At 39.9% G+C, this 27,592-nt stretch overlaps 3 protein-coding genes, 1 long non-coding RNA gene and 2 pseudogenes across 17 annotated transcripts; 3 read left to right on the top strand and 3 right to left on the bottom strand.

Moving 5' to 3' along the window:
- Window positions 1–1,756: 1,756 nt before the first annotated feature.
- On the top strand, window positions 1,757–4,349 carry LOC111243059 (heat shock cognate 71 kDa protein-like). Its single transcript, XM_022788094.2, has one exon. The coding sequence runs from the start codon at window positions 2,102–2,104 to the stop codon at window positions 4,049–4,051; it is 1,950 nt and encodes a 649-aa protein (XP_022643829.2). The 5' UTR covers window positions 1,757–2,101; the 3' UTR covers window positions 4,052–4,349.
- Window positions 4,350–8,390: 4,041 nt separating this feature from the next.
- LOC111243011 (heat shock cognate 71 kDa protein-like) lies at window positions 8,391–10,496 on the bottom strand (annotated as a pseudogene).
- Window positions 10,497–15,222: 4,726 nt separating this feature from the next.
- On the bottom strand, window positions 15,223–21,646 carry LOC147758302 (uncharacterized). 14 transcript variants are annotated; one of them, XR_015329440.1, is made up of 5 exons: window positions 21,509–21,646; window positions 18,141–18,214; window positions 16,713–17,416; window positions 16,011–16,057; window positions 15,223–15,867 (listed from the first exon to the last, which is right to left on the bottom strand). It is a non-coding gene; the product is annotated as an uncharacterized LOC147758302 (long non-coding RNA). The 14 variants fall into 14 exon arrangements; XR_015329436.1 differs by having other exon boundaries at window positions 16,713–17,403; XR_015329439.1 differs by having other exon boundaries at window positions 21,441–21,552.
- Window positions 16,095–18,510, top strand: LOC111243062 (heat shock 70 kDa protein 1-like; annotated as a pseudogene).
- A 286-nt stretch (window positions 21,647–21,932) lies between the features above and the next one.
- LOC111243069 (bcl-2-related ovarian killer protein-like) lies at window positions 21,933–23,584 on the top strand. Its single transcript, XM_022788115.2, has 2 exons — window positions 21,933–22,388; window positions 22,974–23,584. Exons 1-2 carry the CDS (start codon window positions 21,933–21,935, stop codon window positions 23,130–23,132), a joined length of 615 nt encoding a protein of 204 aa, XP_022643850.1. The 3' UTR covers window positions 23,133–23,584.
- A 1,548-nt stretch (window positions 23,585–25,132) lies between these two features.
- LOC111242998 (heat shock 70 kDa protein cognate 4-like) lies at window positions 25,133–27,388 on the bottom strand. Its single transcript, XM_022787994.2, has one exon. The coding sequence runs from the start codon at window positions 27,166–27,168 to the stop codon at window positions 25,477–25,479; it is 1,692 nt and encodes a 563-aa protein (XP_022643729.1). The 5' UTR covers window positions 27,169–27,388; the 3' UTR covers window positions 25,133–25,476.
- Between the last annotated feature and the right edge of the window lie 204 nt (window positions 27,389–27,592).

Genomic DNA, 27,592 nt, shown 5'->3' with positions numbered 1-27,592 from the left:
GTACTCTGTAAACCATTAGCATAGTAGTTCAGGTTTGCAAATACCATATAGCATACATAGTACGCATAAGGCTTCGTAAGCATCTATTCCAGGCCAAGCTTGAGGTAACCATTGGTAACGTTGCAATGTTATTACGCCAATGACTAGGTCAGTTATTCAAAGTGAAACTGCGTCTCAAACTGTATCCATTTCTATAAGAAATAAAGATGCGAATAGCAATCTTGATGTTAGCTGCTGTCAATTTATGTAACTTGTTAACTAGTACGTGCAAAAAGTGGATTCTGAATACCGGAATAATTTAAAAACGTGGTGAGCTTTAAGAAACCATTCATATTTATTCGACAAATTGTTCGAAACAAAAAAAAAATCAGAAAGAACCGCAAGCCTGAATTGACGGCTCCGGCAAGTTCCCTTGTGGATTAACACTGCGGAATAATGTTTATACGGAAAAAATCGTTTCTTAAGTATTATAATTGTCCACATAGTTCATTCAGTGCCAGTGGTGCGGCAGTGGCGCAGACTGGCACCTGTATACGTTCTATTTATAAAAGAAGCTCCCTAGTTGATATTCATACAAATAACTCTCGCTGATCTAAAAATCGCTGCAGCGGTAAAACCGACTTCGCGTCTCTATGCAGATGGAGCAAACATATTAGATGACCTATATTTAAGGTAAAATCGTAAAATGTTACGTTCGGTACTTAACCTGTTAAGCATTGCTTCCGATAGCTTGTATGTCCCAGCACGAAACGAACATGTCCCTACGCCCAGAATTAAACCTTAACTACCGTGAGTCTCTAACAGAGCAGACGCGTCATCACTGCACTATCTCTGGAATAAATGATCTAGACTTGTAGCTATTTGCCCAACAGTAGGCATTGCTTTCTAATAACAGGGGTTTCTTTTAAAAACGTACGTAACGCCAATCCATAAGATTGCCGTTACTAAGAAGTCTTTCCAGCCTTTATCGAAATAGTACTTCGAATTCGATATTGACAATCTTATCAGCAGTATAATGCGACAGACAAAACAAAGTGCGTGTATCTCATAGTATGCACCAAATATCGAGCACCCGAATCGGTTCAGATACTTTACTTAGGAATCATGCAAGTAATTTTCCTTGATTATCATATAGTATAGCACTTCATTAGCTAGACGCTCCCGTGTCACATTTATGTGCCCATACATAGCATCGACTAGATTTAATACGCAACTGACAAAGCACATGACAATTGATATCTCCTCATTATAATTATTAACATCAGTATCGTCACCGCATTCATTCCCGAAATAAAAATTTTTCCCTGATATAGTCCTGTACCATTCGTTGCTGTGAGATGAATCGACATGAAATAGCGCGGCATGACGCGCGCTCTCTATCACCCCACCGACATCATCAGGGCCGCCGTTGCGGTTTCTACCCTTATATTCGTATCTGTAGGCTACCAAATGCGACTTGGGCTTGACATCGGCTGTGTCAGCCTAGCTACCATTCGCCGCCGTTGCAGCGGACACCGTCGTGCGTCATCCGTGGCATCGGACGGGCACAGTATGGCCGCCATTGGTATAGGCACCTGGGAATGACAACGCGTCAGACAAGCGGCAATCGTTGAACCACGTGGCGTCCATCGTGCCGCTTCCTTTTACTGGCGCTGCCCTCGCCTAATAGAACATTCTAAAAGCTTCTCTAACCTTCTGGATTCGATCGCTAGCCACGAGGGGGCGCTTGGGTTTGCGCTAAAAGCCAACCTCAGCGCCAATATTGGCACAATTTGGAGGCGTGTTACTCGCGGGCAGATAGGTAGACAAGCAATAGAGTGGTTTGCTGGCGTTAGTTCGTATTGTGACTTGGATGTGAGTGGTGTGGCAGTTTCTTGCGACTACAAAGTAAACGACGACGACGATCACAATTTATCTAAGTCGAGAGCCGAACACGCCAACTTGCTGTGCTACCAGGTGGTTTGTGCTATTACTACCCGTCGTTGATAAAACTTGAGCTGTTGTTTAAATCAATTACCGTTCGACGTGATTAAGCGGCTGTGAGTTCCGCTATAGGTTGTTAGCTTACAGCAATCAGAACAATCAAGAGAAACTAGCTAAGATGCCTTCGCGCGGACCCGCAATTGGTATTGACCTCGGGACGACGTACTCGTGTGTCGGTGTATTCCGCCATGGCAAGGTGGAGATCATCGCAAATGAACAGGGTAACCGTACGACGCCGTCGTACGTCGCCTTTACTGATACCGAGCGATTGATTGGCGATTCGGCCAAAAACCAGGTGGCCATGAATCCCACCAATACGGTCTTCGACGCAAAGCGGCTCATCGGCCGCCGGTTCGAGGATCATTCGGTGCAAAGTGATATGAAGCACTGGTCGTTCGAGGTCGTACTCGAGGAGGGCAGGCCAAAAATCAAAGTGGAGTTTAAAGGTGAAAAAAAAACCTTCTTCCCGGAAGAAATCTCATCGATGGTGCTGGTGAAGATGAAGGAAACTGCCGAGGCGTACCTGGGCGGTACCGTATCTGACGCAGTAATCACGGTACCGGCCTATTTTAATGACTCACAGCGTCAAGCTACAAAGGATGCTGGCACCATTGCCGGCTTAAACGTGCTTCGTATTATCAATGAGCCAACTGCGGCAGCCATTGCTTATGGCCTGGACAAGAAGGCCACGGGCGAACGCAACGTTCTCATATTCGATCTGGGCGGTGGCACATTCGATGTGTCGATCCTTACAATCGAGGATGGCGTGTTCGAAGTTAAATCGACTGCTGGAGACACGCACCTTGGTGGTGAGGACTTCGACAACCGCATGGTAAATCATTTCGTTGAAGAGTTCAGGCGCAAACACAAGAAAGACCTGACGGGCAACAAGCGCGCCTTACGCCGTTTGCGAACAGCCTGTGAGCGTGCGAAGAGAACTCTGTCGTCGTCGACACAGGCTTCGATTGAGATCGATTCGCTGTTTGAGGGTGTCGATTTTTATTCGTCGATAACCCGTGCCCGATTTGAGGAGCTTTGCTCCGATCTCTTCCGGTCGACGCTCGAGCCTGTCGAGAAGTCGCTTCGAGATGCGAAAATGGACAAAGCGTCAATTCACGACATTGTTCTCGTGGGAGGATCGACCCGTATTCCACGAATCCAGAAATTGCTTCAGGACTTTTTCAACGGAAAAGAGCTCAACAAGTCGATCAATCCCGATGAAGCCGTGGCTTACGGGGCTGCTGTGCAGGCGGCGATCCTTAGTGGCGATACCTCTGAGGCTGTGCAGGATCTGCTGCTTCTCGATGTCGCCCCCTTGTCACTGGGCATTGAGACCGCCGGAGGCGTTATGACCACTCTGATCAAGCGTAACACCACGATTCCGACGCGCCAAACTCAAACTTTCAGTACTTTCGCTGACAATCAGCCAGCCGTCACTATTCAAGTGTATGAAGGTGAGCGCGCAATGACAAAAGACAATAATTTACTTGGGAAGTTCGACTTGAGCGGCATTCCGCCAGCGCCTCGAGGTGTACCTCAGATCGAAGTGACGTTCGATATCGATGCGAACTGTATCTTGAACGTGTCTGCCGTCGACAAATCAACTGGAAAACAGAATAAGATTACGATTACGAATGACAAGGGCCGTCTATCCAAGGAAGACATTGAGCGAATGGTGAAAGAAGCTGAAACATTTAAAGACGAGGACGATAAGCAGAAGAATCGTATCGCGGCTAAGAACGCATTGGAAAGCTACTGCTACAACATAAAGTCGGCTCTTGAGGGCGCCGGATCCGAGAAACTCACTGAAGACGAGAAGAAACCCGTTCTAGGGAAGGTCAATGAAATGATATCTTGGTTGGACAACAACCAGATGGCTGAGACGGACGAATTTGAGGATCGCCGCAAGGAAATTGAACAGCTCGCGATGCCCCTTATGACGAAACTTCATGGTGGAGCTCCAGGTGGCATGCCCGGCGGGATGCCGGGAGGCATGCCGGGAGGCATGCCGGGCACTACGCCTGGCGCCGGCGATCACAGCGGACCCACGGTTGAAGAGGTTGACTGAGCCGACTGAAACCGAACTGTTAGTTAGGCATATTTACTAAATTAACAACCTGCTATGATAAACAATATAGGCCTCTACTCACTGCGTTGAATTAGGTGTTGATGATAGGCATTTGCCTCGGATGCAACAGTACAAGAGATGCTGACATCGATAGTAGCTGACGAGCCCAACAACAACAACAACAACAACAGCAACAGCAGAACAATGAGTGTGAAGATCTCGATCTTTTTTGCTATTAAGTCATTATTATATATTATTACTTGATGATAAGGAAATAAAGAAGCCAATATTTATTGCATATTGATTGTTTTTATTCAACAAATGAGGCCGCATATCTGATAAGAATGATAAATTTCTCTCTCGTTAGTTAAACGGTATTGAGTGCGGTTATATTGATTATATTGATATATTGAACGGTTGATATTGATCTGCGGACGCCTATAAAGAGAGTATCGATTATTAAGCTGTGGTCTAAAGATTAACGTTGCTTCATCATAGGGGACGCAGTTACGGATGCAATCTAAATTTAAGTGCATTTAAAAGTATCGGTTTTTTATTTGGTGCTTGAGCGACTCATGCGAACTACGAAGATCACTAGTCTTCCTCGAAAAAACAGCGCAGTAACAGCTACAGAATTAAAGAAGATAGAAGTGAAATAAAGTTCAGTGATGCTGTTTTATGGAACTATTGAACACATACTACCGTAAAAAGAAGAAATCGTTACGCGAGTTTTACCGTAACCAATTTAATATGGAATCATCAATGGAAAGATGGGCGGGGATGCTTAAATTAGGAAATAAAATCGGTTACATTTGTAATTATGGTGCTTGAATGAAAAGAGCGAAACCAGTTTTAATAGTTTATGTTAATTTGAGTCAAGTAAAAAAAAAACCTGAAATTATAACTCGGTGAGCGGTAAGAAATCACCACAAAGATTAAAATTGAAAAAAATAAATGGGTAGGTTGTCTGCGTAGCCTACCAGGAAAATGAAATTGAAAATTTTCATTACCTTAACGATATCGAAAATGTCATGTATATTAAAAAAAATTGGAATATATCGAGAATATTAGGCAAATCTAGATAAATTATTATAGTATTACTGTGTAGAATAATAGCTAGGAATATCTAGTTAGTAAATTGAGGATCTAAAATATAAAGTAAGATAAAAAAAAATATGTGAACAGACAATTTGAAAATGGTCTCTTATTCATTTCAAATATTCTTCATTTCAAATATTTTAAAGTAGCAAAAGTTATAAAGAATACGATAAAGAACGAATTTATTGGTGCAACATCTTTGATCGTAGTATCATAGACCATAGTATTCCCCTATAGCATTATACTACCAACACATTGCAGGGTAATTTAGTATTAATTAATAGGACCATTTAAATTATCATATATATGCTACACAGATGTACTGCACAATTAAATTTGTCATGATGAACATATAACGAAATTACCACTATTAAATATTGCCCGAGGACAAAAACTTCACAGTACTCAAAAAAACTCAACTATACAGGAAAAATTATTCCTCTGTTTTGCTCAAGATTATTTGTATAGGACCTATGGCCTCATATCTTTCCATAAAGACAAAAAAGGTTTATGTTGAAGCCCGAAAGCTTTTGAAACCAGTAGCTTTAGTCCCAAAAAATATGTGTTCACATTTTTTCTCCGTAATGCGCTTCATTGACATAGGAAAATTGACGACAACATAAAACATCACAATGTACAGTATGCAGGTAAGAGCGTATCATCTCCATCGGATTTTAACATAATATTATAATTAATCCTTGAATTTTCTGACTCTTTCAAGGAACAGACACCAAACATTTTCTGGCTGTATTGAAGATCTGGCCATTACCGTAAAGCCAACTTTTGATATGCAAAACTACATACACCAGCTGAAATCAGTTGAACTACAAATGAAGTAAAGTTAGTGTATAGTATTAGAGATCGCCACCGGCTGGAAATTGTTAGCAAAAACTGTAGTTTTAGCTATTAACGTTGCTAATATCCAGTTTATAAACTCGAGATATTGTCAACATTCCTTGTTTTCGAAAGGTTCATTCTAAATAATTTTTAGCTAGACATAATGTTTCTTGACATCACGTTCGACAGCGAAACTTGTTATAGAGGTTGAAAAATTCGATCTTTTCGCGAGCCTCCCTTTAGCATCGAAGCTAGGAGCATCATATTAACTATTATATATATATATATATATCCACTGACCTATATAACTATAATCGCAAATACCCTGAAATCGAAATTCGTGCATTGCCAGCAACTCACATATTGGAATTATAGTACAACTCGGAGCTCCGTTTGATCAGAATTGTTTTGTGTAACTCCTGAGTAATTGTGCTCAGTCTAAATGAAATCTTTGTTAGCAAAGTTTTTCAAGTTTTGCGTTCGTTGCTACCGTTTAGGATGAGTATTGGCGACAAGGCTGAGAGCGCATCCTGTAGCCTCCGTAGTAGCGAAGTCCGAGGGATTACAGAGCTGGATGCAGTTTAAGCCAAGGATCTGCTAAGGACTAAAGAACTAATTATTGCGTGACAGCTTTCTATAGCCTGATATCTCTGTTCCTGCTTCATATGTATGCCATAATGAAACCCATTATTGTTCACACCACCTCAAAATCTGAGCCCGATTTCTTTCAGCATAGTACTTCAATTTAGTATATAGAGATTTTTTGCTAAAAGAACGATATGTGTAAACCTCAAATAGACGATGCGGCTGGCGAGCAACTGCGGCATAAATAACTAAACGGATTGCTGGAAGACGTTTACGTCGTCAATTGGTTCTGATTAGCAATTTATTTTGGGAAAAACAATATGACGGAGATGTAGCATCTTAAAAAACACATTGACACTGTTTAAAAATTTTGCTCTAACCTGTATTGCAGTTATTTGAACACGAGATCTGTTCGTAACTGAATGGTCCTTAAGTTGCTTTAGTATTTACTAAAAACGAAATACGGTACAATTCACCAATGTTAGCAACGTGTAATATATTATTTGCGGGTAAAATATGAAAAGTGAATGTGATTTAATCAAAAAGGTGCTTATTTGTGCATATTTTTTACAAAAAACTTACCAGCTTATCCAGGGAGCACTTCGGTATGACTTACAGTACGCGCAAACTCATGTAACGGAGAATTAATACAAGAAAAACGTATAATAAATAATAGAAAAGCTCTATTTTGCAAAGAATCGCGCTTTAAAGAACACATGATCCACGAAATTTGCCTGATAGCAACACAAAGGCAAAATAAAAGGGCAACTCTAATAATAAAAATTCGTCCAAACAGAGTCAGGTAGTAATATTTTAAAACAGTTTCCGAAGGCGCTCACTTCAATTAACATAAATTTGTCAAGACAATAACAAAAGACTTCTTCTTTTTCAAATTGTGCATTTTCGAGTTTAATGCATTGTCTATTTCCTACATGGTTCTTCTAACTGTTCTAAGTGCTGGTAACGTCGGGAGAGAGCACTTAATCCTGTGAGATGCATATAGATTAGTCAAATTTCTGCATACCTTAGAAGCATTAAAAGAAAGTTTCAGGCAACCGTGTAGACGAATCGCCGTACATTTACTAGTATAAAGAAGCAATAATCTACTATAATAATTTTTTTCTTAAAGCCTCCAATGGCAAGGTCCTTGACAGAATGTGTACAATATTGAGATTAGAGTTAAGTTTTATTTAATACATATATCTGCCTTGCACTTTTAATTTCGCGGACTTCTAGGAGAAGGCTCACGCAATAACTGGGCTTATTTCAGTTTCCTGTCGAAACCAGCGAAAGGAGAATTTATATAGAGTGTCAGTCCCCATGTGAAATGCTATGTTTCTTTCCATCCGTTGTTGGCTATTCAGTCTATGAGTCTTCTTAAACTTATTTAGGTTTTTCTCCAACAAACTTGTAAAAGCGCATAGGTACAAAATGCCCTAGTAATTATATGCCAACGTAAAAATATCAACCAGCTCAATGCTCTAAATTCTTATGCTCAGTGCTGCCGTTAAGCATTGCATCGAGATATTGCCTTGTTTTTATAGCCTACACACACACAGATATCGAGTCATCGTAACTTCGCTGTTTCCCTTCCAGAGAGAAATATTAAGTAGAAACACACGACGAAACCTGCTTGTTCATCTGTTAGTGTTTTTAGTATTAGTTAGTGTTTTTAGTAGTGTTAGTTTTTCTAAGAGGCATATACCACGGTAATAAAAACTCCTTAAAAGCTAGCTACGTTTTTATCTAACGTTTTATTCATAAACATTATTAAGGAAGGACGGTGTGTTAAATGTTTATTTAAATACACATGTTTATTATTTAATGAAACAAGATCGTTTTTTCAGCTTTATCACTCCTTACTGGTAAAGAGCTCCTCTCTTTGCTCTTTCCTCTTCATTGATGCTGGTAGAAAGCGCATTATTAAAAGGTGTATTATAGTATCGTTTTATGAGGGTTTTCTAGTAATAAATGCATGTGATGTATGAATATATGTCTTATATATAGTTCATGTAATTTTTTTATTTCTTAATTCATATTTTCTTAATTTTTTACAACTGATATAAATGACATCGCTTAATCCACCTCCTTGATTGTGGGTGTCTGATCATCGCTTCGTGGCTGAAGGAGCGCTTTCCGTTCCTGGGCCACCCCAGTGCATTTTGGTTATCAAGGGCATAGCGATCTTCTTTATTTTCTTGCGACGAAAGTCGTACTTCTCCTTGTTGGTCAACTGGTTGGCATCAAGCTAAGACGGAACTTGTGATACTTTGTTCAACACTGGCTCTTTATCATTGTCTGAAAGTTTCCTAGAGCCAGAGTCTTCTAGTGCCATTTTGACACCAAGGCAACACATTTCCAGTGCATCTTTGGCACAAATGCGGGCCTTCTGTTTGTCATCCTCGTCTTTGTATTTTTATACGTTCCTTCGACAGTCAACCTTTATCATTAGTGATTGTAGTTTTATTCTGTTTGTCAGTCGATTTGTCGACCGCAGATATTCAAAATGCATTTACGCATTTACGTCGAACGTGACTCCAATCTTCAAGATACACCGTGAGGAGTCGAAGTAATTCCAGTTAAATTAGATTTTTTCAGAAAGTTGTTATCTTAAGTAATCGCTCACTCGCCTTCGTAAACTTAGAGGCTTACAGCAGGCTGATTATGAGCGAAAGTGGTAAAGGTCTGGGTTTGCTTTGCAGTTCCGTAGACCACGGCTTCTTCTGGGTTAGTCGACTTGTTCAGTTTCAACCCGTTGAAGAAGTTTTGCAGAAGCTTCTGAACGTGTGGGATACGGGTAGACCTACCAACTAGAACGATGTCGTTAATTGACCTCTTATCTATCTTAGCATTTCGGAGTGCCTTCTTTACTGACTGCGAGGTTGAACGAAAAAGATCCGAGCAGAGTTCCGCGAAACGGGCCCAAGTTATGGAAGAATAGAAATTGATCTCTTCGTGAAATCTCGATTGATGTCTGAGTTGATGATGAAAACGTACGCTTGACTCGTTCACAGGCTGTGCACAGATGTCGTAAAGCTCGTTTGTTTGGAGAGAGGTCTTTTCTATGCTTTCGCTTGAACTCCTCGACAAAATGGTTCACCAGCCGATTATCAAAATCTTCACCGCTGACGTGGGCATCTCCTGCAGTGGCTTTGACCTCGAACACTTCATCATCTATTGACAAAATTGAAAAATCAAACGTTTTACTTCCTAGATCACATCTTAGGATGATGCGCTCACCTGCGCCGGAACTTTTTTGTCGAGTAAGTAAACGATAGCAGCTGTTGTAGGCTCGTTAATGATCCGGAGTACACTCAGATCAGCGATGGTTCCAGGGTCCTTTGTAGCCTGCCTTTGCGAATCGTGAAATAAGCCAGAACCGTAATAACCGTATCCGAAACTGCGCTGCCAAAGTAAGCTTCTGCAATCTCTTTCATTTTAATAAAAACCATCGAGATCTTCCTAGCGAAAACACCTTCTTCTCTCTTTTAAACTGCTGCATCTTTGATTTTGTGCCTTCGTTGACATAGTGATCAACGCTTCATATCAGTCTGGACAGTTTGATCATCATAGCGATGTCCGATGAGTCTTTTAGAGTCAAAAATAGTGTTTGTGGGATTCATGGCAACTTGATTCTTTGCGGCATCACTGATGAGCCTTTAGGTGCCATTAAATGCCACATAAGATGGAGCGGCGCGGTTGCCCTGTTCGTTGGCAATGATTTCTACTTGGCCATGACAAAAGACACCGAAGCAAGACTACGTCGTGCCTAAGTCAATTCCGATCGTCCGGCCTCGAAACGGCATTGCATTCGTTCACTAATCCCAATATTGTCAGTACTAAACAATTACTCGTAGCTTCATTACTAAAAGGTTCACCTAAGGAATAACCCTCAGAACTGTCTGCTAACTTAAAACAAGCTTAAAGCATGATTAGCATACAAAATACAAGGTGTTATTTACGTAGGTAATCGTTACCCTTAACCCTAACTACTGTCAGAACTACATGTGTACGATGAATCCGCTAGCCGGGTTATATAAGCTCGATAGCGCGCTCTGGCGTCCGCTGGGTTCACCTCACTTGGTTGAAAATGTTTGACCTGATTCCTTGACATCCAGACACCTCTCTCTATCGTGGCAACAGCTGTAAATTTTGCCTTTGTTCTCTGCCATGAGATTTTATGACATTGAAATATAACCGCGTGTATATCTTATTAGAAAATTTTTAGTGGTTTAAAAAGGTGATTTTGGACAAAATGTTTTTTTATTATATGAAATTACATATTGAAAATACGTTGGATTTTATATCGGCGTTTGTGTCATTTTTGGGAAGTTCCGTTACGAAATAACGTACGATTGCGACGAGGACACGCAAAACAAGCGTTCGAGATTGGTATTGCTATTCGGTTTTTGTGTTAATCAGGCTGCCATCATCTGAGAATTCGTAGAAATGAAAATAGACTGGCAAGCACACATGCACACAATTTGTAGGGCCTTTTGTTTTTCACAAAGCCACTTATATATCCATCATGCTTCACACGCTTTCACGGCAGTTCTCGTCTTGTCTGCAGAGGTGCGATGCGCTGCTCTTAAGAAAAAAGCTCTAAAATCGGAATAACCAGGACTTTATATTGAATATGTTAATGCAGCATACTCGCATTAGTATCAAGTATTCAGATGTTCTGTCAAAAGAAGCAGAATCAATTCTAAGGCTGTCGGAATGAGTCGCTGTTGATTGGTCGTCAATTGTCAGGATACAACATTTGAACGACAACTAATAGAAGAATGCCGTGTACTGTGGTTTTATACAGCCAGAACTAACAACGATAGAAATGGGTCACATATGCATGTTGTATATGCTGATTAGACAGTAAACTTTGCTTTGTGTAAGGACCACAATGTTCTTATGTATTCGTTTTTCGATTCATTCCTTCAGTCTTTTCCGGGCTTCAATCGAATACTAGAAAAGAAAATTAGACGCCACGTATTGCGGCATATCAGTTTTCATTGCCATGTGTTTTCTTACTAAACTTTAAGCGAAGTAGATCGATATTGGGATCTTTGGCTCTATAGACAGTGATGTTAAAACTAAGCTTGGGTCATAAGTTCCTCAGCGATCATAATTTAGTACTATTAATTTCAGTCATGTTCTATGTGAAAACCCCATGACACCCGAAAATACTATGTTCATAAAAAAAACAGGCATGAAACGAAATAATTTTCATGCGTTATTGTATCTTTCCTCAATTTCATAAAAAAAATCCTAACCTCCCACTTTTCAAGAACTTATTGATGTAATTGTGTTTAATTGCTACATATATCTAATCAAATTAGTGTAAAATTAACTGCAACTCAAATTCAGATATTAAGACCTCTATTACATTTCATTAGTCATAACGACATGGTACCATTTGAAAGGTATCCTTCTGCGAGGTCTGTAATGTCGCAGACGTCACTTACAAGCAAAAACCGTATGTTTATTACTTATTTATTCCATCATGCATGCAAAAGCGATATGAAACAACGGTTTTCATGGACGGTGAACAACTTAGAAACATTCCGTTAGAATGATCGAGTCGCGTGACGGTGTTGATCATTGAATATTATATGTTAAATATTATATCATATATACTAACCTTCTCAGATGCGTCCTGCTCTTTCAGGGTTATTCTAGTAATCACCGGATGACACCATTAGATTTATATAATCATAGTGAATGAAAGTAAACAGACGCAATGCGAGCATTCGACGATTTTGTAACTGTTTCAGCAACTTATGGCAAATTAATTGACATAATGTTTATGATAATTAATAAGTGATGAGTAAATTTGTGTTCTCCAGTAATTGGAATTGATTTGGGCATAATATGTTCATACGTCGGTTCTTCCGTCATGGCAAAATGGAAATCATTGCCAATGATCAGAGTATCTGAACGACTCGAACCTTTTGTGGCATTCGCCGATATCGAGAGGTTTATTGAAAATGCCGATGAGGAATCAGGTTGCTAATAGCCCCACCAGGACTGTTCTCGATACTGGTAATTTTACGTTGTCAATGGAGGTGCAGGACTAAAAAGTGAGTGCAAAAACAAGAAGAGCCTCTTCTCTGAATAAATTTCTTCGATGATTCTTGTCAAGATGAAGAAAATAGCCAAAGCATATCTTGATAGCACAGTTTTGGGCATAATTATCACAGTTCCGACTCATTTCGACGGTTCGCAGAGACAGGCTGCGAGGGACGTTGGAATCATTGCTGGTTTCAGCGTACTCCGAGTTATTAACGAGGCTACAATAGCTGCAATCACTTATGGACTTTAAAAAAAGGATCCAGTCGGGCGAGGGCGATATTCTGATTTTCAGTCTTGGCGTTAGGACCTTCGATATCTCCATTTTGTCCAATGGCTCAAAGTCAAAGCTACCGCTAGAAATACTAACGCTGGAGATAAGCATTTCAACACTCGGCTTGTAGCTCACTTTGCCGGAGAGTTCAGGCAAAAGCATGAGAATTCCGGTCTGGTAGAGCCAAGCATCGTTTACTTACATTTCACAATCTACATGTATCGTATTTCATACTGCGTAGGTATTCTATGAGATGAGTAAAGCCTTAACTAATACTTTATAGTGCCGAAAAAATACGTGTTTTGCTTTAATTGAAGTCCATTTGTTCAGCCAACAAACGCATGGTATATCCATATGGACATATAATCAAAAGTCTTTAATTTTCAAACAGAATATATAGTTTGCGTCTAAAGCAATGCTTAACAGCAGCACTGGACTTAAAACTCGAGCCGTTTACTTAGCTTATATATATTTCTTTTATTTAAAAGCCAATTACAATAAAACGCAGCCAACAAAAATGCACCACGACACTCTCTTTATGCAAACCTTCACAGAAGCATATGCCACAGGGCTAATACGGAATATCCTGTGTAAATAAAAGTCAATGAAAAACGTTTCGTGTACCCTAGCATAGTAGGTAGTTACCCTAGCATAGGTAGTTCTCCACGCGTGCCTGCCAAAGCGGAGTTATACTCTTCAAAGCATATTTTTGATTCGGTGATACCTAACTGAAAATGGAAAAAATGTGGACTTTTTTTAAGTAAGCTTCTTCAACTAAACGGAAATTTACCAGTGACATAGCAATCTGCAAACGTATCGATGTTCCCGCCTAATGGGGCATTGATCGTTTAGCTAAAGTCCAACTGGCAACTTGTGTATGGTGGGCATCCACACTTGCAAAATGTCGGATAAGGGTCAGCGGACTAGAGTGCCGCGTGAAATAGCATGACGCTCAGTTGTTTATATTTAGGCTTGCCACAGAGACCATGAAAGAATAGATTTCTTTGCGACAGAGTAGCCAGATTCTCATAGATAGCAGACGAATTACTGTGTAAAGTTTGTAGTACTAATGAATGAAAACGCAGACTGGTAGGAGTGCACTAGGTTTTATGAAAAATGCAGCTTTACTAGCCGAAACCGCAGAAACTAATGGACATCAACGGCGTTTTCTCTAATTATTTGATCCGCTACATAGTGAAACGTGTATAGGACAATTCCATGATAAAGATGGGTAAACAATACATCAACTAAACGTGTACAGTAGTTACCCGCTTGATTTTTTTCAATGTAGCTGAATAAAGGTTAAGGTTCCTAAAGCTTGTCAGTTGGTGTAATCGATCCATTTCTGTTACTTGCCGTTTTACAACTCTAAACAGTAGCATTGATTTTTTCTGTTTGACATTTATCTATTTTAACAAACTAATTTTCAATAAAGCAAGGACCGTAGACTTTTTTTCTAAAATTGATTATTTTTAAGTAAGTTGGTATTTTTATTTTTCAGTAAATAAGCAAACACTTGTTGATAGTAACCACAACAAAAGCTCGAAAAAATTCTAATGTGAAGCAGATTCCAATGAGAAAACTTCAGAAACCCGAAAAATCTTCATATAAATAACAAAAATAAGCCGGTACTTGCGCTTCAAAATTAGGACATGTGTCGAAGGGTATAGGCTACGAACACCTTTTTCAAAATAAAGTTGGCGTTTGCCTTGAGGTCTTCGAAGCGATAACAGTTATAACAAAACTGGCACCAACAACGCATATACCGCTAGCTTTCAGTAATTTTTATATTTTGATTGGTATATTTGGCTTACTACACAAAGCCTCGAAATCCATTAAAAGAACTGATCTAGTGACCTATTCAAATACAGCTAATAATCCAAAGTGGGACAGTAAACAATAAAAAATAAAAAAAAAAAACATTTTACTAATGCACTGCAATTTAATAATGCATTGAATTGCCAAGTATCTAGTAATGTCAATGGTTTAGTACTTCTTTATTTTACAATATATGTTGTGCAATTTATGTTGATGTTTTGAAGATCCAACGTTTATAACTGAACAACTGACCTTGGTTATACTCGAACGAAATCGGATAATAGAGAATTTCATAGAAGCAATGCGACTTATAAACAAATTATCGAATCAAATGTAACACGTTGACAGTCGGGACTGCTCCGGCCGGGACTTTTCTGGCTCGACATTGACGGAGTGGCGAGAAATCTTTAGCGTTCATCAAAGTGTTGGTACATTCAAATATTCAACCTTTTTAGTGTACCTACAAATAAAGTATGGTGTATTGAACATAATAAAACCATTTTTTAAAAACATTGAACATTTATTTGCAAAATTCGTTCGTTTTCGTTTGCGGGACCTAAGGCCATTATTCACACCAGAACGCAGTTTGCATAAAATCATAAAATATTCCAAAACATTCGCATATAAGGGACGCACAGACAAGTAACGTGTCCTGAAAACTTTGAGATCTAAATTTCAAAGTGAAGTTAACGTTAAAAAACAGTTATTGCAGTGAAGGCGTTTTATATGGTAACGGCAAACTGTGGAGGATTTTTGTTGAGCTTTCTCAATGTATTAAGCTCTGGCGAGAAGATTCCGGAGTCTGCAGCTGGCGCCAGTTCCAATTATATAATGTAATCACGATTCCCGATAATATAAGGTACAATAACATAAAGGAGAAGCTCGTAACTAAAAAAAAACTTGTAATTGAAGAATAAATAAAATTTTTGAGTATCAACTGTGACGTCCGTTATTTGATCACAATGCCATATAGTCTCTGTCCATTTCCAAACGATCCAACCAAATCGTACAAACTCGTGTTATAAATTAACTAGAAAAATTAAATAGAGATAAAGCACAAGTTGGTGTTCACTGACGTGTTGGTGCACCCAGACTGCTGTGTCAGTGTGTTCAACCCTTTTGTATACCAAACGCGACAGTCCTAGAAGCAGAAATATTCAAACATACATTCGTGTCAATCACTCATACAAAAGTAAAATTTTTTGAAAATTAAAGTTTGCGTTCCTGTCTCAGCTATACGTTAAAAAAGTGTTAACAGCTCTAATGAGGCTATACGTTGTTTACCCGAAACGTCTAGAAATCGCGTCGAATTTCCTTCATCCATCGAGCTCCTGCAAGCAGATAAACGCAGCAGCCGTCAGATGGCGGTACCGATGCTATACAAGGCGACCCGCGCGGACGCGTGGCAATCATAGTTGTGATGGCAATTGACAGGAGGAGATTACCTCCACGTTAGAAATATATGCGTGATAACTACGATTTTAGCTTGTTACCAACAAGCTGAGACTTTTTAGGGTCACCCCTTGAGTGAACTTTCTAGTAATGAAAATATTAGTGATTGTTTAGTCCTGATAATATTGAAGTTAGCAAATAAAGGCAATGCCATCACGAGGTCCAGTGATCGGAATTGATTTAGGCACGACGTATTTTTGCGTCGGCGTCTCAGTCAAGGCAAAGTGGAAATCATTGCCAACGAACAGGGCAATCGGACAATTCCGTCATACGTGGCATTCACCAATACCGAGAAACTTATTGGAGATGCCGCAAAGAATCAGGTCGCCATGAACTCCGTTAAAAGACCCATCAGGCACTGCTACGATGGCCACACTGTGCAAACTGATATGAAGCATTGGTCATTCCAAGTTGTTAGTGAAAACACAAGACCCAAAAATCCAGGTATACTTCACAGGCGAAGAAAAAAGCTTTTTCCCTGAGGAGATTTCATCGATGGTTCTTACCAAAATGAAAAAAATTGCAGAAGCTTACCTTGGTAACACAGTTTCGGATGCAGTAATTACGGTTCCGGCTTATTTCAACGATTCGCAAAGGCAGTCTACGAAGGACGTTGCAATTATCGCTGTCCTAAATGTACTTTGAATAATTAGCAAACCTACAGCAGCTGCTATCGCCTATGGACTGGACAAAATAGGTCTGGCGCAGGTGAGCGCAGCATTCTGATCTTTGATCTGCACGGAGAAATCTTGGCTGTTTTTTTCATGGTCCATGGAATTTTGCCAATAGATGACGAAGTGTTCGAGGAGGCTAAAGCGACTGCAAGAGATACACACCTCGGCAGTGAAGATTTTGATAATCGGCTGGTGAACCATTTTGTCGAGGAGTTCAAGCGAAAGCATAGAAAAGACCTCTTTTCAAACAAAGGAGCTTTACGACGTGTGCCTACGGCCTACGAACGAGCTAAGCGTAGGCTTTCATTATAACTCAAACATCAATCGAGATTGACTCATTTTTCGAAAGCATCGATTTTTATTCTTCCATAACGCGGGCCCGTTTCGAGAAACTCTGCTCGGATCTTTTCCGTTCAACCTTACAGCCGGTAGAGAAGGCTCTCCGAGATGCCAGGGTGGACAAGAGCTCGGTTCACGATATCGTTGTTGGTGTATCTACTCGTATCCCACGCGTTCAGAAACTGCTGCAGGACTTCTTCAACTGGAAGGAACTGAAATGTTTTCCTTAAATAATAAGAACTTCTTTTCAGAATAGTCGAATAGATAGTCTAATAAAACTAGAGGCTTTAATAAATAATAAACAGATATTACCGACTTCAACACGAGCTTCAATAGATTTCAAATTAGACAACCGCGACAAAGCGTTTCAACTAATTAGCCACAAGTTTCAGTTGGCTTCACAGATGAACTTTAGGTAATGCCTAGGCGCTACCTCGGTAAGCCGAAACAAATAGCAGATGCACTTACTAGATTTTCCTTTTATGCTGTCTATTGGTAGGCACGCATGTTTTAAGAAAAATGACTACCATACGTAAAAGGTTATTGTATTGTATGGTAAATTACTATGAAGTGAGCGGCGATGCCATGCTTTTATGCCTAGTATTTTATTCATGTTCTTAATATAGTTGCTACAGGTATTATTTTATATATATATGGGTCTTGCTACAGGTATTACTTTATACCTATATAGGTCTTGAACTCTAAACGCGCATATAGCGTGAGTAAATGAATAGACCGAGATCGTCAGTTTAATTCTAGCGACGCAACAATCCATACAACAAAAAATGCAGCCTGGCTTGGAGCTTTGAAGTTAGCTTCGATACTATCTTTTTTTCCTTGTTTCATGTCTACAGAAGAAGCTATACATTCTTAAGGCAAGCACTAGAGACCGAGTATATTAGCCAAAATTTTTCCTTATGGAAAAGTAACGTCGTGAGTTTATCCATACCCATTTTAGGGGTGCACATAGATATGTACGAACGTCGTATCCTCAATGATCACCTTAAGGACTTCGCTTTTGGCCTACCACAAGGAAATATAAACAACAATATTAAACAGATCTTACAGTCTACTATCACACTAACTGCTTAAAGTCGTGAACGCGCAAAAAAAACAGATGAAAATTACTTGTTTGCATACTCTTGCTACTTCGAGATGCTCCATATGCTGAATTTATAGGAGTAATATTCTTTTTGTTTGACTTTTTTTGATACAGCTTTTTGTGTGACTAAAAAAAATATTCAATGTTTATTTTATCCACCAAGGCTTCAGTTCAGTTATGTTCGGCTTCACGGAAACTTTAACTGCGAATGTGTAAATAAACGGACATGTTTGAAGTTATCCATTTCGCTGTGGGTCTGTCAGACAGTATAACAATTTAGATCTTTAGAATTTTCTGTTCTGATCTGCTTTAGATCTTAGGTAGATGGATATTACATAATGAAATGGGTCCGTCGATGGCCTATACAAAATAACAAACATTTCGATAAAAACAACGCTTCTAAATAAGTGATTGCATTTATCCATTTAAACCAGCACTCTTATAAGTAAGTGTATGCTATCCCATAACCCACATTTTTTTAAAATAATTTGGTATCTATATTTACGGATGCCTATATGCTTTTTCTGGTATTATTTGTACTGTGGACTGAATGGAATATAATGTAAAGCGTCAAACATATAACGACATCTAGCTGTCAAGTGATAATATCGTCAAATCCACTATATATATAATGTAACGCTCATAGATCTTATATTTTACGACATGTTCGTCGTATAATAAATACTCGGAGCGCTGTGGGTTCGGCAAGTAATCGCGGGTATATTTTTATGTGTGAGACATTACTTTTTTTATTTTCCTTATTTCTAGTAACACATCTAATAATGGCTGGGTAACACACGATTGTATCACATTATCGGTGTCTACTCAGTAGTCAGTGATCTTTGACGAACCCGGTTCAAGAAAACGCTCTATTTGTTAAAAGTTTTTTCGCCTTTTCTCTGCAAATCAAACTGATCGCGTCATAGAAGAGCTTTAGCATCAGTCGCACGCTACATGTAACGCGCAGCGCCAAATAGATTCGAGAAATAGTGCAATGTTCGCTATACGTGAATAGATGACTAAAACATCGTAAGATTATTTAGAAACCATTCACAGTCATTTAAATAAATTCCCAAAAGCTAGTTTATCCATTAGTTCAGCAGTCGCATTAAGCTTGCTCAAAGCGTTAGCGTGTAGAAGTGAAGCGTGTAAGTGAAGTTACCGTGAATACTTAAACTTCTGTTGACTGACAGAAATGCTACTGGCATAGGGTAAGTAATCGCTATACGTGAATACGCGTTTTGTGTGTTTCTGACGAAAAATAGATTTACAGCAGTCAAGAATGGTTTATTCGGGTAATTGGTGCATTATGATAAAGCGGCAATTAGTTTTTCAGTTTTATCTTAACAGCGTAGTGAGCAGTCGCAATGGCGTCACGAGAAATTGGAATTGGATCGACGTATCCTTGCGTCGGTGTCTTCCATTATGGCAAAGTGGAAATAACTGCCAATGGTTAGGGCAACCATATAACTTCATTCACTGACACTGAGAGACGCATTCGAAATGTTGCCATCGATCGGGTAATCATGAATCCTGCAAACACTGTATTCGACGCTAGAAAATAAATTGGACATCGTTACGATGATTTAGTTATGCAGATTTGTATGAAACACTGGCCAATCAAACTGGCCAATAGAGACACAAGACTTTTGAATTCAGGAAAACCCTCTACCCTGAAGAAACTTCAGCCATGATCCTTGTGAAGATGAGGGGGATTGCCGAAGCATACCATTTTCACGTTTCCGGTTTGCTTCAACGATTCGCAGAAATCGGGCACACTGGACACTGGAATCATTGTTGGTTTAAGCCCGTCTCAGAATCATTAATAACCCCATAACTGCTGCCATCCTTAAGGAAGTCGACACGAAAAGGGGCATCATAGAAGAGCGCAAGGTGCTGATTTTCGATATTGACGGTGATGTGTTCATTGAGGCAGTCCATAATGGAATAGTCAAGGTCAAAGCCACCGTGGGAGACAACTATCTCGTTTGTGAGGCGCCATTTAGTCGAGAGTTCAAGCGAAAGCACGGGAGAACCCATAGTTCACATCATGCTTCATATATTACTTACTGCAATGTCGGGGTGATATGGATAGCGCGTAAGGAGAACGTGGAGTTCATACTGACTTGTTCTAATTAGTCCCTTATGTTAAGTCGATATACAGTTAGCCATAAAAAAAAAAAAGCATACTTTGCAAAATTTGAAGCCCATTCAAAAGAATTTAAGGTATAGCAGTTTTGAGTAAAATCCACCGGAGCCAAAGCCGCTCCAAATTTTTCTCAACAGTTCGTTTTGCCGTGCCTCTAAAATTCGATATTTTATTTTTTATTATTTGGTCGAAATTTATTAAATCATCACTTATTAAACCACAGCACTGGTTGTCACATTTACGCCCAAGCAAACGATTCGAGACAAATCTATCAAATCGTTTGCTTGTATGTATGATACGTATGAATGTGGAGTTTCATATCAACCTTTCAGAAATTTTAAGTGGTTCATATGAGCACATGAAGTAGCTAAAACTTAATTTTAAAATATATTCCTCTAGGATTAAACGTCCAGCTTCAACGGTACTTTTTCAGGGCGTTTACGTGGGCCGATTGCGTTTTCCATCAAGTTGCAGACATTTTAAAAATAAATCCAAAACTGTTCATTTAGGTCTCAATCACAAACTAGATAATTTTAGGATTAATTGCAAAGTATAATGGATTTGATGCTGGCAAGAAACAAACAAACAAACATTTAGAGTACATTTTCTATTTCTTCTTGTCCCTACCGGTTCGCGTCGTAAATAGTATACTAGAACAATTATTATAACGGCATATAAAAACTAGCAAGTTTTCAGAAAAAAGCAAATTTTTCCTACTACTACTACTACTACTATGTACTAGCAGGACTACTGATTTAAGCAACGTCGAGCAGGATAATAACAACAAACAGTAACTGAATAGATATATTACTCAATAATAGTTATTGGCTATCCCTTTCGAACTCGGTCTATACATGCATATGCAATAAATCAGTAGGCAATCAAGCAAACCAATAACCACTGACTAATCACAAATGTATATGCAATCAACTACGGCGGAACCGAGCCGTCTTCTAAAAGCATTTGTATCTCAGTAATAGTTTCTACTGACATTGTACCTTTGACAACTATCCAAAAACAGTCGATCGTTCCACGACTGTCAGGAACTTCATGTTTGAGTAGGTACCTGTTAAAATGCCGCATCGAGGTTAACGGGCAAACAATAGAGGGCTTCCTGCAAAAGAACCGTATGTGCAATGTGCGGTCTGCATTCGGCCAAAGTGTCACAGGTGTTGAGCAACGAATATCGATATTGTAAACAACAACCAATTGGACGACTTCCCTAATTTATGGAATAGCTTTAGCGAACTAATTTGATATTAGATAATCTGAGTACGGTACGATGCGTGGGAGTAGCCCTAATTGCACTAGGACTAGCTGAAACTTGCAGACTGCATTTGTCAGATCCCGTATGCTTCCCGTCGCGAATCAACAAACAGACAGATAAGAAGGCCGTCTTTGTGTTGTTCTTCCAGTTGTGCACTAGTGATTATATTTTGCCGTTTGTGCCCGCAGCGTGTGAGACTTGTTTGACAAATTTGTTTTGCATCATGGCTAAGCTCGCGAGAGAAGAGCGGGCTCAACTAATTGCACTTGTACACGACTTCTTTCGCTATCAGCTAAACAAGCTAAGCATTCAATGGAGCGCCGTAGAGAATGGTCACTCTAAAGTCACTGCGTTTCACGATGAACTTCGTTTGGCGCTACGTGACCTCGGTGATGGGGTTTTGGAGACGAGTCGCGAACGAATCGACGTTATGGCGAGACAGCTAGACGTCCGTGACGGCTGCGTGGATGATCTTTTTCGTGGCGTTATTCATGAAATGTTCGCCGAAGGAATTGAATGGAATCGAATCGTGTTCGTGTTCGTCTTTGCCGTGGAGGTTGCGCACCGCCGATACCGAAGATCGAAAGCCAAGCCCGAATGCATCTCTCAAACGGCCCAGTTGCTCACCGATAGCCTGGCTCTAACGGTTGTACCATGGTTGCGTACAAACTCAGGCTGGGTAAGTAACAACTTGACAACGGTCGGTATTGGAGGTGGCTGACCTTAAAAAAGACTATTAAAAAATACAACCACGATATCGTAATGAGGGCGTTCGTTGATCTGTATCCCAGAGAATCCATCCATAGCGAATGGTTAACCTGTATTACCTTAACCTTGCCTAATTCGTTTCGCTTGATACGATTTAAATGTGGACAAATAGCCTGTAATATGTGGGTATAGATTTCGTCAAAAAAGCGATATATTATAGTAAGTTTAGACGCATGCTCAAAATAATTGCTACCCAAATATAACGAATGACTCGAAGGCAAAGTATAAAAATTATTTTTTGGTCACGAATACGTAATCTAAGCTAAATAGTACGGAATATCGATAGCAGAAATGTTTTTCTTTCCCATGACTTGTAAGAGTTCCAGGGCACGAGAGTTTGATATGAATTCTCTATTATTATAATCCACCTGCTATCTGCACACCGTATTTTTCCATATCGTTTCCCTAAATACGCTATGATATCGTAGAGAAAATTTAAACGCCGCTAATTAAAATTAGCCCTCTTCGTTCTGCGCCGGTTTCTAATTTTCTCCAGAGTGGACTAATACGGCACAGGGAGCAGCAACACGCGCTGACGCTCAACCCCGCCGTTGTGTTTGAGCCCGTGTGTCCGGGGCTTTTTCATCTTTTCATAGGGGCAGCTGGGATAATCATTGTAATCCTCTGCGCAGGCGCCTACGTCAGGATGAGATAGAATTCCGAAGTGTAACTACTGCTGCTGCTGCTGCTGCTGTTGTTGTTGACAAAAAAAGGAACTGACCGGATGCACTTACTGAATTGCTCCTAAGACGATCGCCGCGTCAACATCGTCGACAATAGCAGCGGCTGGAATGTCGCTTACTATAAACACAACCCCTTGTATTGAGTTTAAAATGAAACGATTTTACGAAATGGTCATTGAGTGTATCGCTATGATCATTAGTGGTTTTTACTAAATAGTTAGTGATGGACATGATTGATTCTAAACAAAGAGTCTGATGTGTGGCGTTAGCGCCTGTCCATTTCGAACCCGCTGACTGCTGATTCCTTCCATTTTATAAAATTGAGAGATGAATCAAACATCAGTCAATAACTAAGCGAGCTTAAAATAAATCGTTTCAGTTATGAGTCGATTGTGAATTATTCATGGCTGATTGCAAAGACAGACCCACCTTGTTTCCTTGTATCTATCTGCTAATTATCTGCACTTACTAATATCTGAAATGATAAAAGATGCTTTAATTGCTGTGGCCTCAAAAAATAAATTGTGTATGTATGTGTGTGTGTGTGTGTGTGTGTGTGTGTGTGTGTTATTAACATGTGTTACGTCATCAGAATCCTAAGCATTCGACGGCAATGCTCGTTTTTTTAGTCATTGGTTTCTTTCATTTTTTTCACATGTAGAGATAAAGGCTGCTCGAATTTGGCCGGTGTCAATTGGAAGGCGAGACCCTTCAAGAAACAGCGGAACTGCGTATTCCATTCATTATTACTCACTTGTTCCAAACAAAAAGCTTTTAGCTCATTGCTTCTGATGCAAAAAAAAATTAGAAGTGGCTTTTACCTTGAAATGTGTACTCCGCTTCAGCAGTTCCCTAAACTAAACTAAACTTTTATTGGGAGTACTAATGTATCGTTATTTATCTGGCCTGAAACATTTTTGTCCGTGTAACCTCTCTAACACCCACGACCTCGATATAGGCTTATATTCTGCGAATATCTCTTGAAATCGTGTTCAAACTTTTTTATCGACCATCTGTATCGATGAGAATAGCTTATGTGCTGGTCGCAATACGTGAGGCGCGCGGATCCCACAGTTCCCACTATGGTTTAGGGGCAGGTAAGGGGGCTTGTATCATAAGTCAGTTTTGCAGAAGTCGCGTGCTCAAATTCGTCTCTCTGCACAACATACGCTGGTAGGATTAAATAAAAGGAAAAGCAACATCTGTAACACATGTTTGTTTTGGGGATCTTTATTGCAAGGAAATCCAGAAAAACAATGGAGGGACATAAAAAGCTGACCACGAAGCTGAACGCGCACATACCACAACTTCTGTAAGTTGAAGTGGGTCCTAAAGAGACATTATCAGGTACAGTTAGGGCAGAAGTGGGCTAAAAAATAATATTTGCTGGAGGTGCATGTGCTGCGTTTGGACAACAAACATTATTAAGGTCAATTCAGTCATTACAAGCACAAAGAAGATCATACCACATATTTAGATCTAGATACTCTGCTATATATATATATATATATATATATAGTTTTTGAATGTAGTAAGTGAATGTTTGTTGGAATACCGATGCATGCGTGCTATTAAACGTATTAATATGAGAAAGTTCACAACTGTAACGTACCTTAATTATTATAATTTTTTAAATCCTTATTAGATTATTATGTAGCATCATAAAGCATGTAAAGCGGTTGTCAACATAGACTCAAAGCGGCAGTTCCACACCAAAATTTCGATCATCTTGTAAACGGGCATTCTGTAATGCTGTTGCTCGTTCTCTCTAGATATCTCTACTAAATGTAATGTAGCTAAGAAGAATACCTATTTAATTCGCTTAATTATTTGAAAGGTTAATCTGCAATTACATGCTACAAGTGAGAATATCAACATAGCCTTTGCCAGAAGTGAATTTGGGACTGGTCCTGACAAGGTCACAGGTACGGTTCTCAAATAAGGTAACGGACCCTACAAAAATGAATTCCGATTTCTTATACAAATAAGTAAATATTATTTATTAATATAATTAATTCCAATGTATCAATTATTCTTTATTTGTAAAGACCACTACAAGTTCGGTTTAGCACAATTAATAAAGTAGATTTTTCTCAATGATTTGCATTGCTGTATCTTCGGTTAGCTGAATTTTTTAATCCCTTGAACCTAAAAAATAGGCTGTCGTTATTAAATCTTCCTAGCACATGTTTTGCCATACATATACTATATGTACTCGCATTTGATGTCTAACCGCAAAGTCGTCAAATGTTCCTTTTTATTACACACAGCCCCAAACAAGGGTCAAGGCTCCATAATAGTATTCGTAGAGATCCATTATGTGTCCTTATTTTCTTCGTCCTTATTCTGTTGAATGATACGTGCTATTTCTTCATTGGAAAGTCTGTCCTTACTAGTTGTGATTGTCAGGCCTCCCTGACCATTTGTGCTCTCAAAGCCGACTGTTTCTTTGGTTGGTACAAGCCTCTTACCCTGTGACAATGTGAGAATTCCGTTAGCATCGACGTCGTAGAGAATTTCAAAAGCACACGAGCTACTATTGGGTGTGGGCGAAAAATTGAATTCGAACGTGCCAAGAAGGTTATTTTCTTTGGCTATGGATCGTTCGCCTTCGTAGATCTCAATTGGGATGACCTTCTTGCCTTTGCGTGAGCTGCCAATCGTGTCCTGTTGCCACGCCGGTATTGTTGTGTTACGCGTGATGAGCGTTTCCATACTCCCGTCTGTAGCCTCTATACCAAGCGAATGAGGTGTCACGTCAAAAAACGCTAAACCCTGAAGTGTTTCTGCGGCGTCACCGGTCATTACTGCGGCCTGAGCAGCTGCCCCTCGGGCCACAGCCTCACCCATTTGGCTGAACTGGCTGAGCTCTTTTCCATAAAATAAATCTTTCAGATATTGCTGTACTCGCAGAATTCGAGAGGAACCGCCTACCAAGATGATGTCCTCGATAGCCATTTTAGAAAGATTTGCATCACGCAAAGCGTTCTCGACGTGCGTAATGGTCAGCTCAAATAGTTCGCTACATGACTCATTGAAACGAGCTTGGGTAATACTGGTGAAAAAATCAATGCCACCAAATAAAGAGTCGATCTGAATTAAGGTTTCGCTCGTCGATGAGAGCTCCTCCGGATGAGCGATGTCGCTAGAGGTTTCGTCCGATGGTGATAGCATTATCTTAGCAAGTTCCCAAGCCGTTCGCAAACGCCGAAGGGCTCGCATGTCTGACGATGGGTCTATTTTGTGCCTACGATGAAATTCAGCTACGAATTGGTCTACCATTCGATTGTCAATATCCTCCCCACCGAGGTGAGTGTTTCCCGAGGTCGCTAAAACTTTGAGATCTTTGCCTTTAATACTTAATACAGATGCATCGAACGTACCAGCACCGAAATCATAAACAAGTATATGACGCCCCACTGTAGACGGTGGACTGAGCGCATAGGTGATAGCAGCTGCAGTGGGTTCATTTATAATTCGTAACACACTGAGGCCAGCAATTATTGCAGCATCCTTGGTAGCCTGTCTCTGAGCGTCGTTAAAGTTTGCAGGCACAGAAATGACTGCATTGAAAATCCTACATCCCAGATATGCCTCTGCTGTTACCTTCAATTTAGCAAGGATCATCGAAGAGACTTCTTCTGGGAAAAAAGTTCTCACCTTACCCTTATATATAACCTGGATTTTTAGTCGTCTATCTTCAAGAACAACGGTCAAGGGCCAATGCTTTCTGTAGTTTTGCACTACCTCATCTTCAAAACGTCGGCCTATTAGTCTCTTCACATTAAAAATCGTATTATCTGGGTTATCGACCGCTTGCTCCAAGGCTGCTTCACCGATAAGGCGTTCCTTCTCGGTGAACGCGACGCACGATGGTGTCATAAGGTTTCCGCGATCGTTAGGGATGATTTCAGCTTTCCCATGGCGAAATACCGCGACACAAGAGTACGCCGTACCGAAATCGATTCCTATTGATGGAGCTCGCGATGGCTTGACTGTTTCGTGCATAACGGTTTCTTGAAGGCACTAACCGTTCTAGTTCAGAGAATTTCGCAATAATTATGCTCAGGTGATCAGGACAGGTACGACGTGACACATCTTTGCTTTACTAACGCGGTTTAAATTGCTTATATCGCCATTCATATACATGGCATACTGAACGGACAACGCTCGGAATGTTCTATCATATGGATGTCCTGCTCCCTTGACAGTTGTTTGTGCGTGATTTGTGTTTGTCTCACAACATTCCACCAGAGAGAGCCTACATGCGAGAGTAGTTACGTGGTTTGCTTCGTAGACGTTCTGAGTCGACTGAATGCTGAGCTACAACGACCTCACATCGATACAAATAAGTGAATGTTTATTTAAAAAAATACTACGATAGCATTTGTCGTTGAAATTCGTAAATGTAAGATTAGGAAACCAAAATTTA

Source organism: Varroa destructor, unplaced genomic scaffold (assembly GCF_002443255.2).
Source record: "Varroa destructor unplaced genomic scaffold, Vdes_3.0 BEIS01000001.1, whole genome shotgun sequence".
Taxonomy (NCBI): Eukaryota; Metazoa; Arthropoda; class Arachnida; order Mesostigmata; family Varroidae; genus Varroa; species Varroa destructor.
The sequence above is the reverse complement of the archived record's forward strand: the minus strand, read 5'-3'. Positions and strand labels throughout refer to the sequence as shown.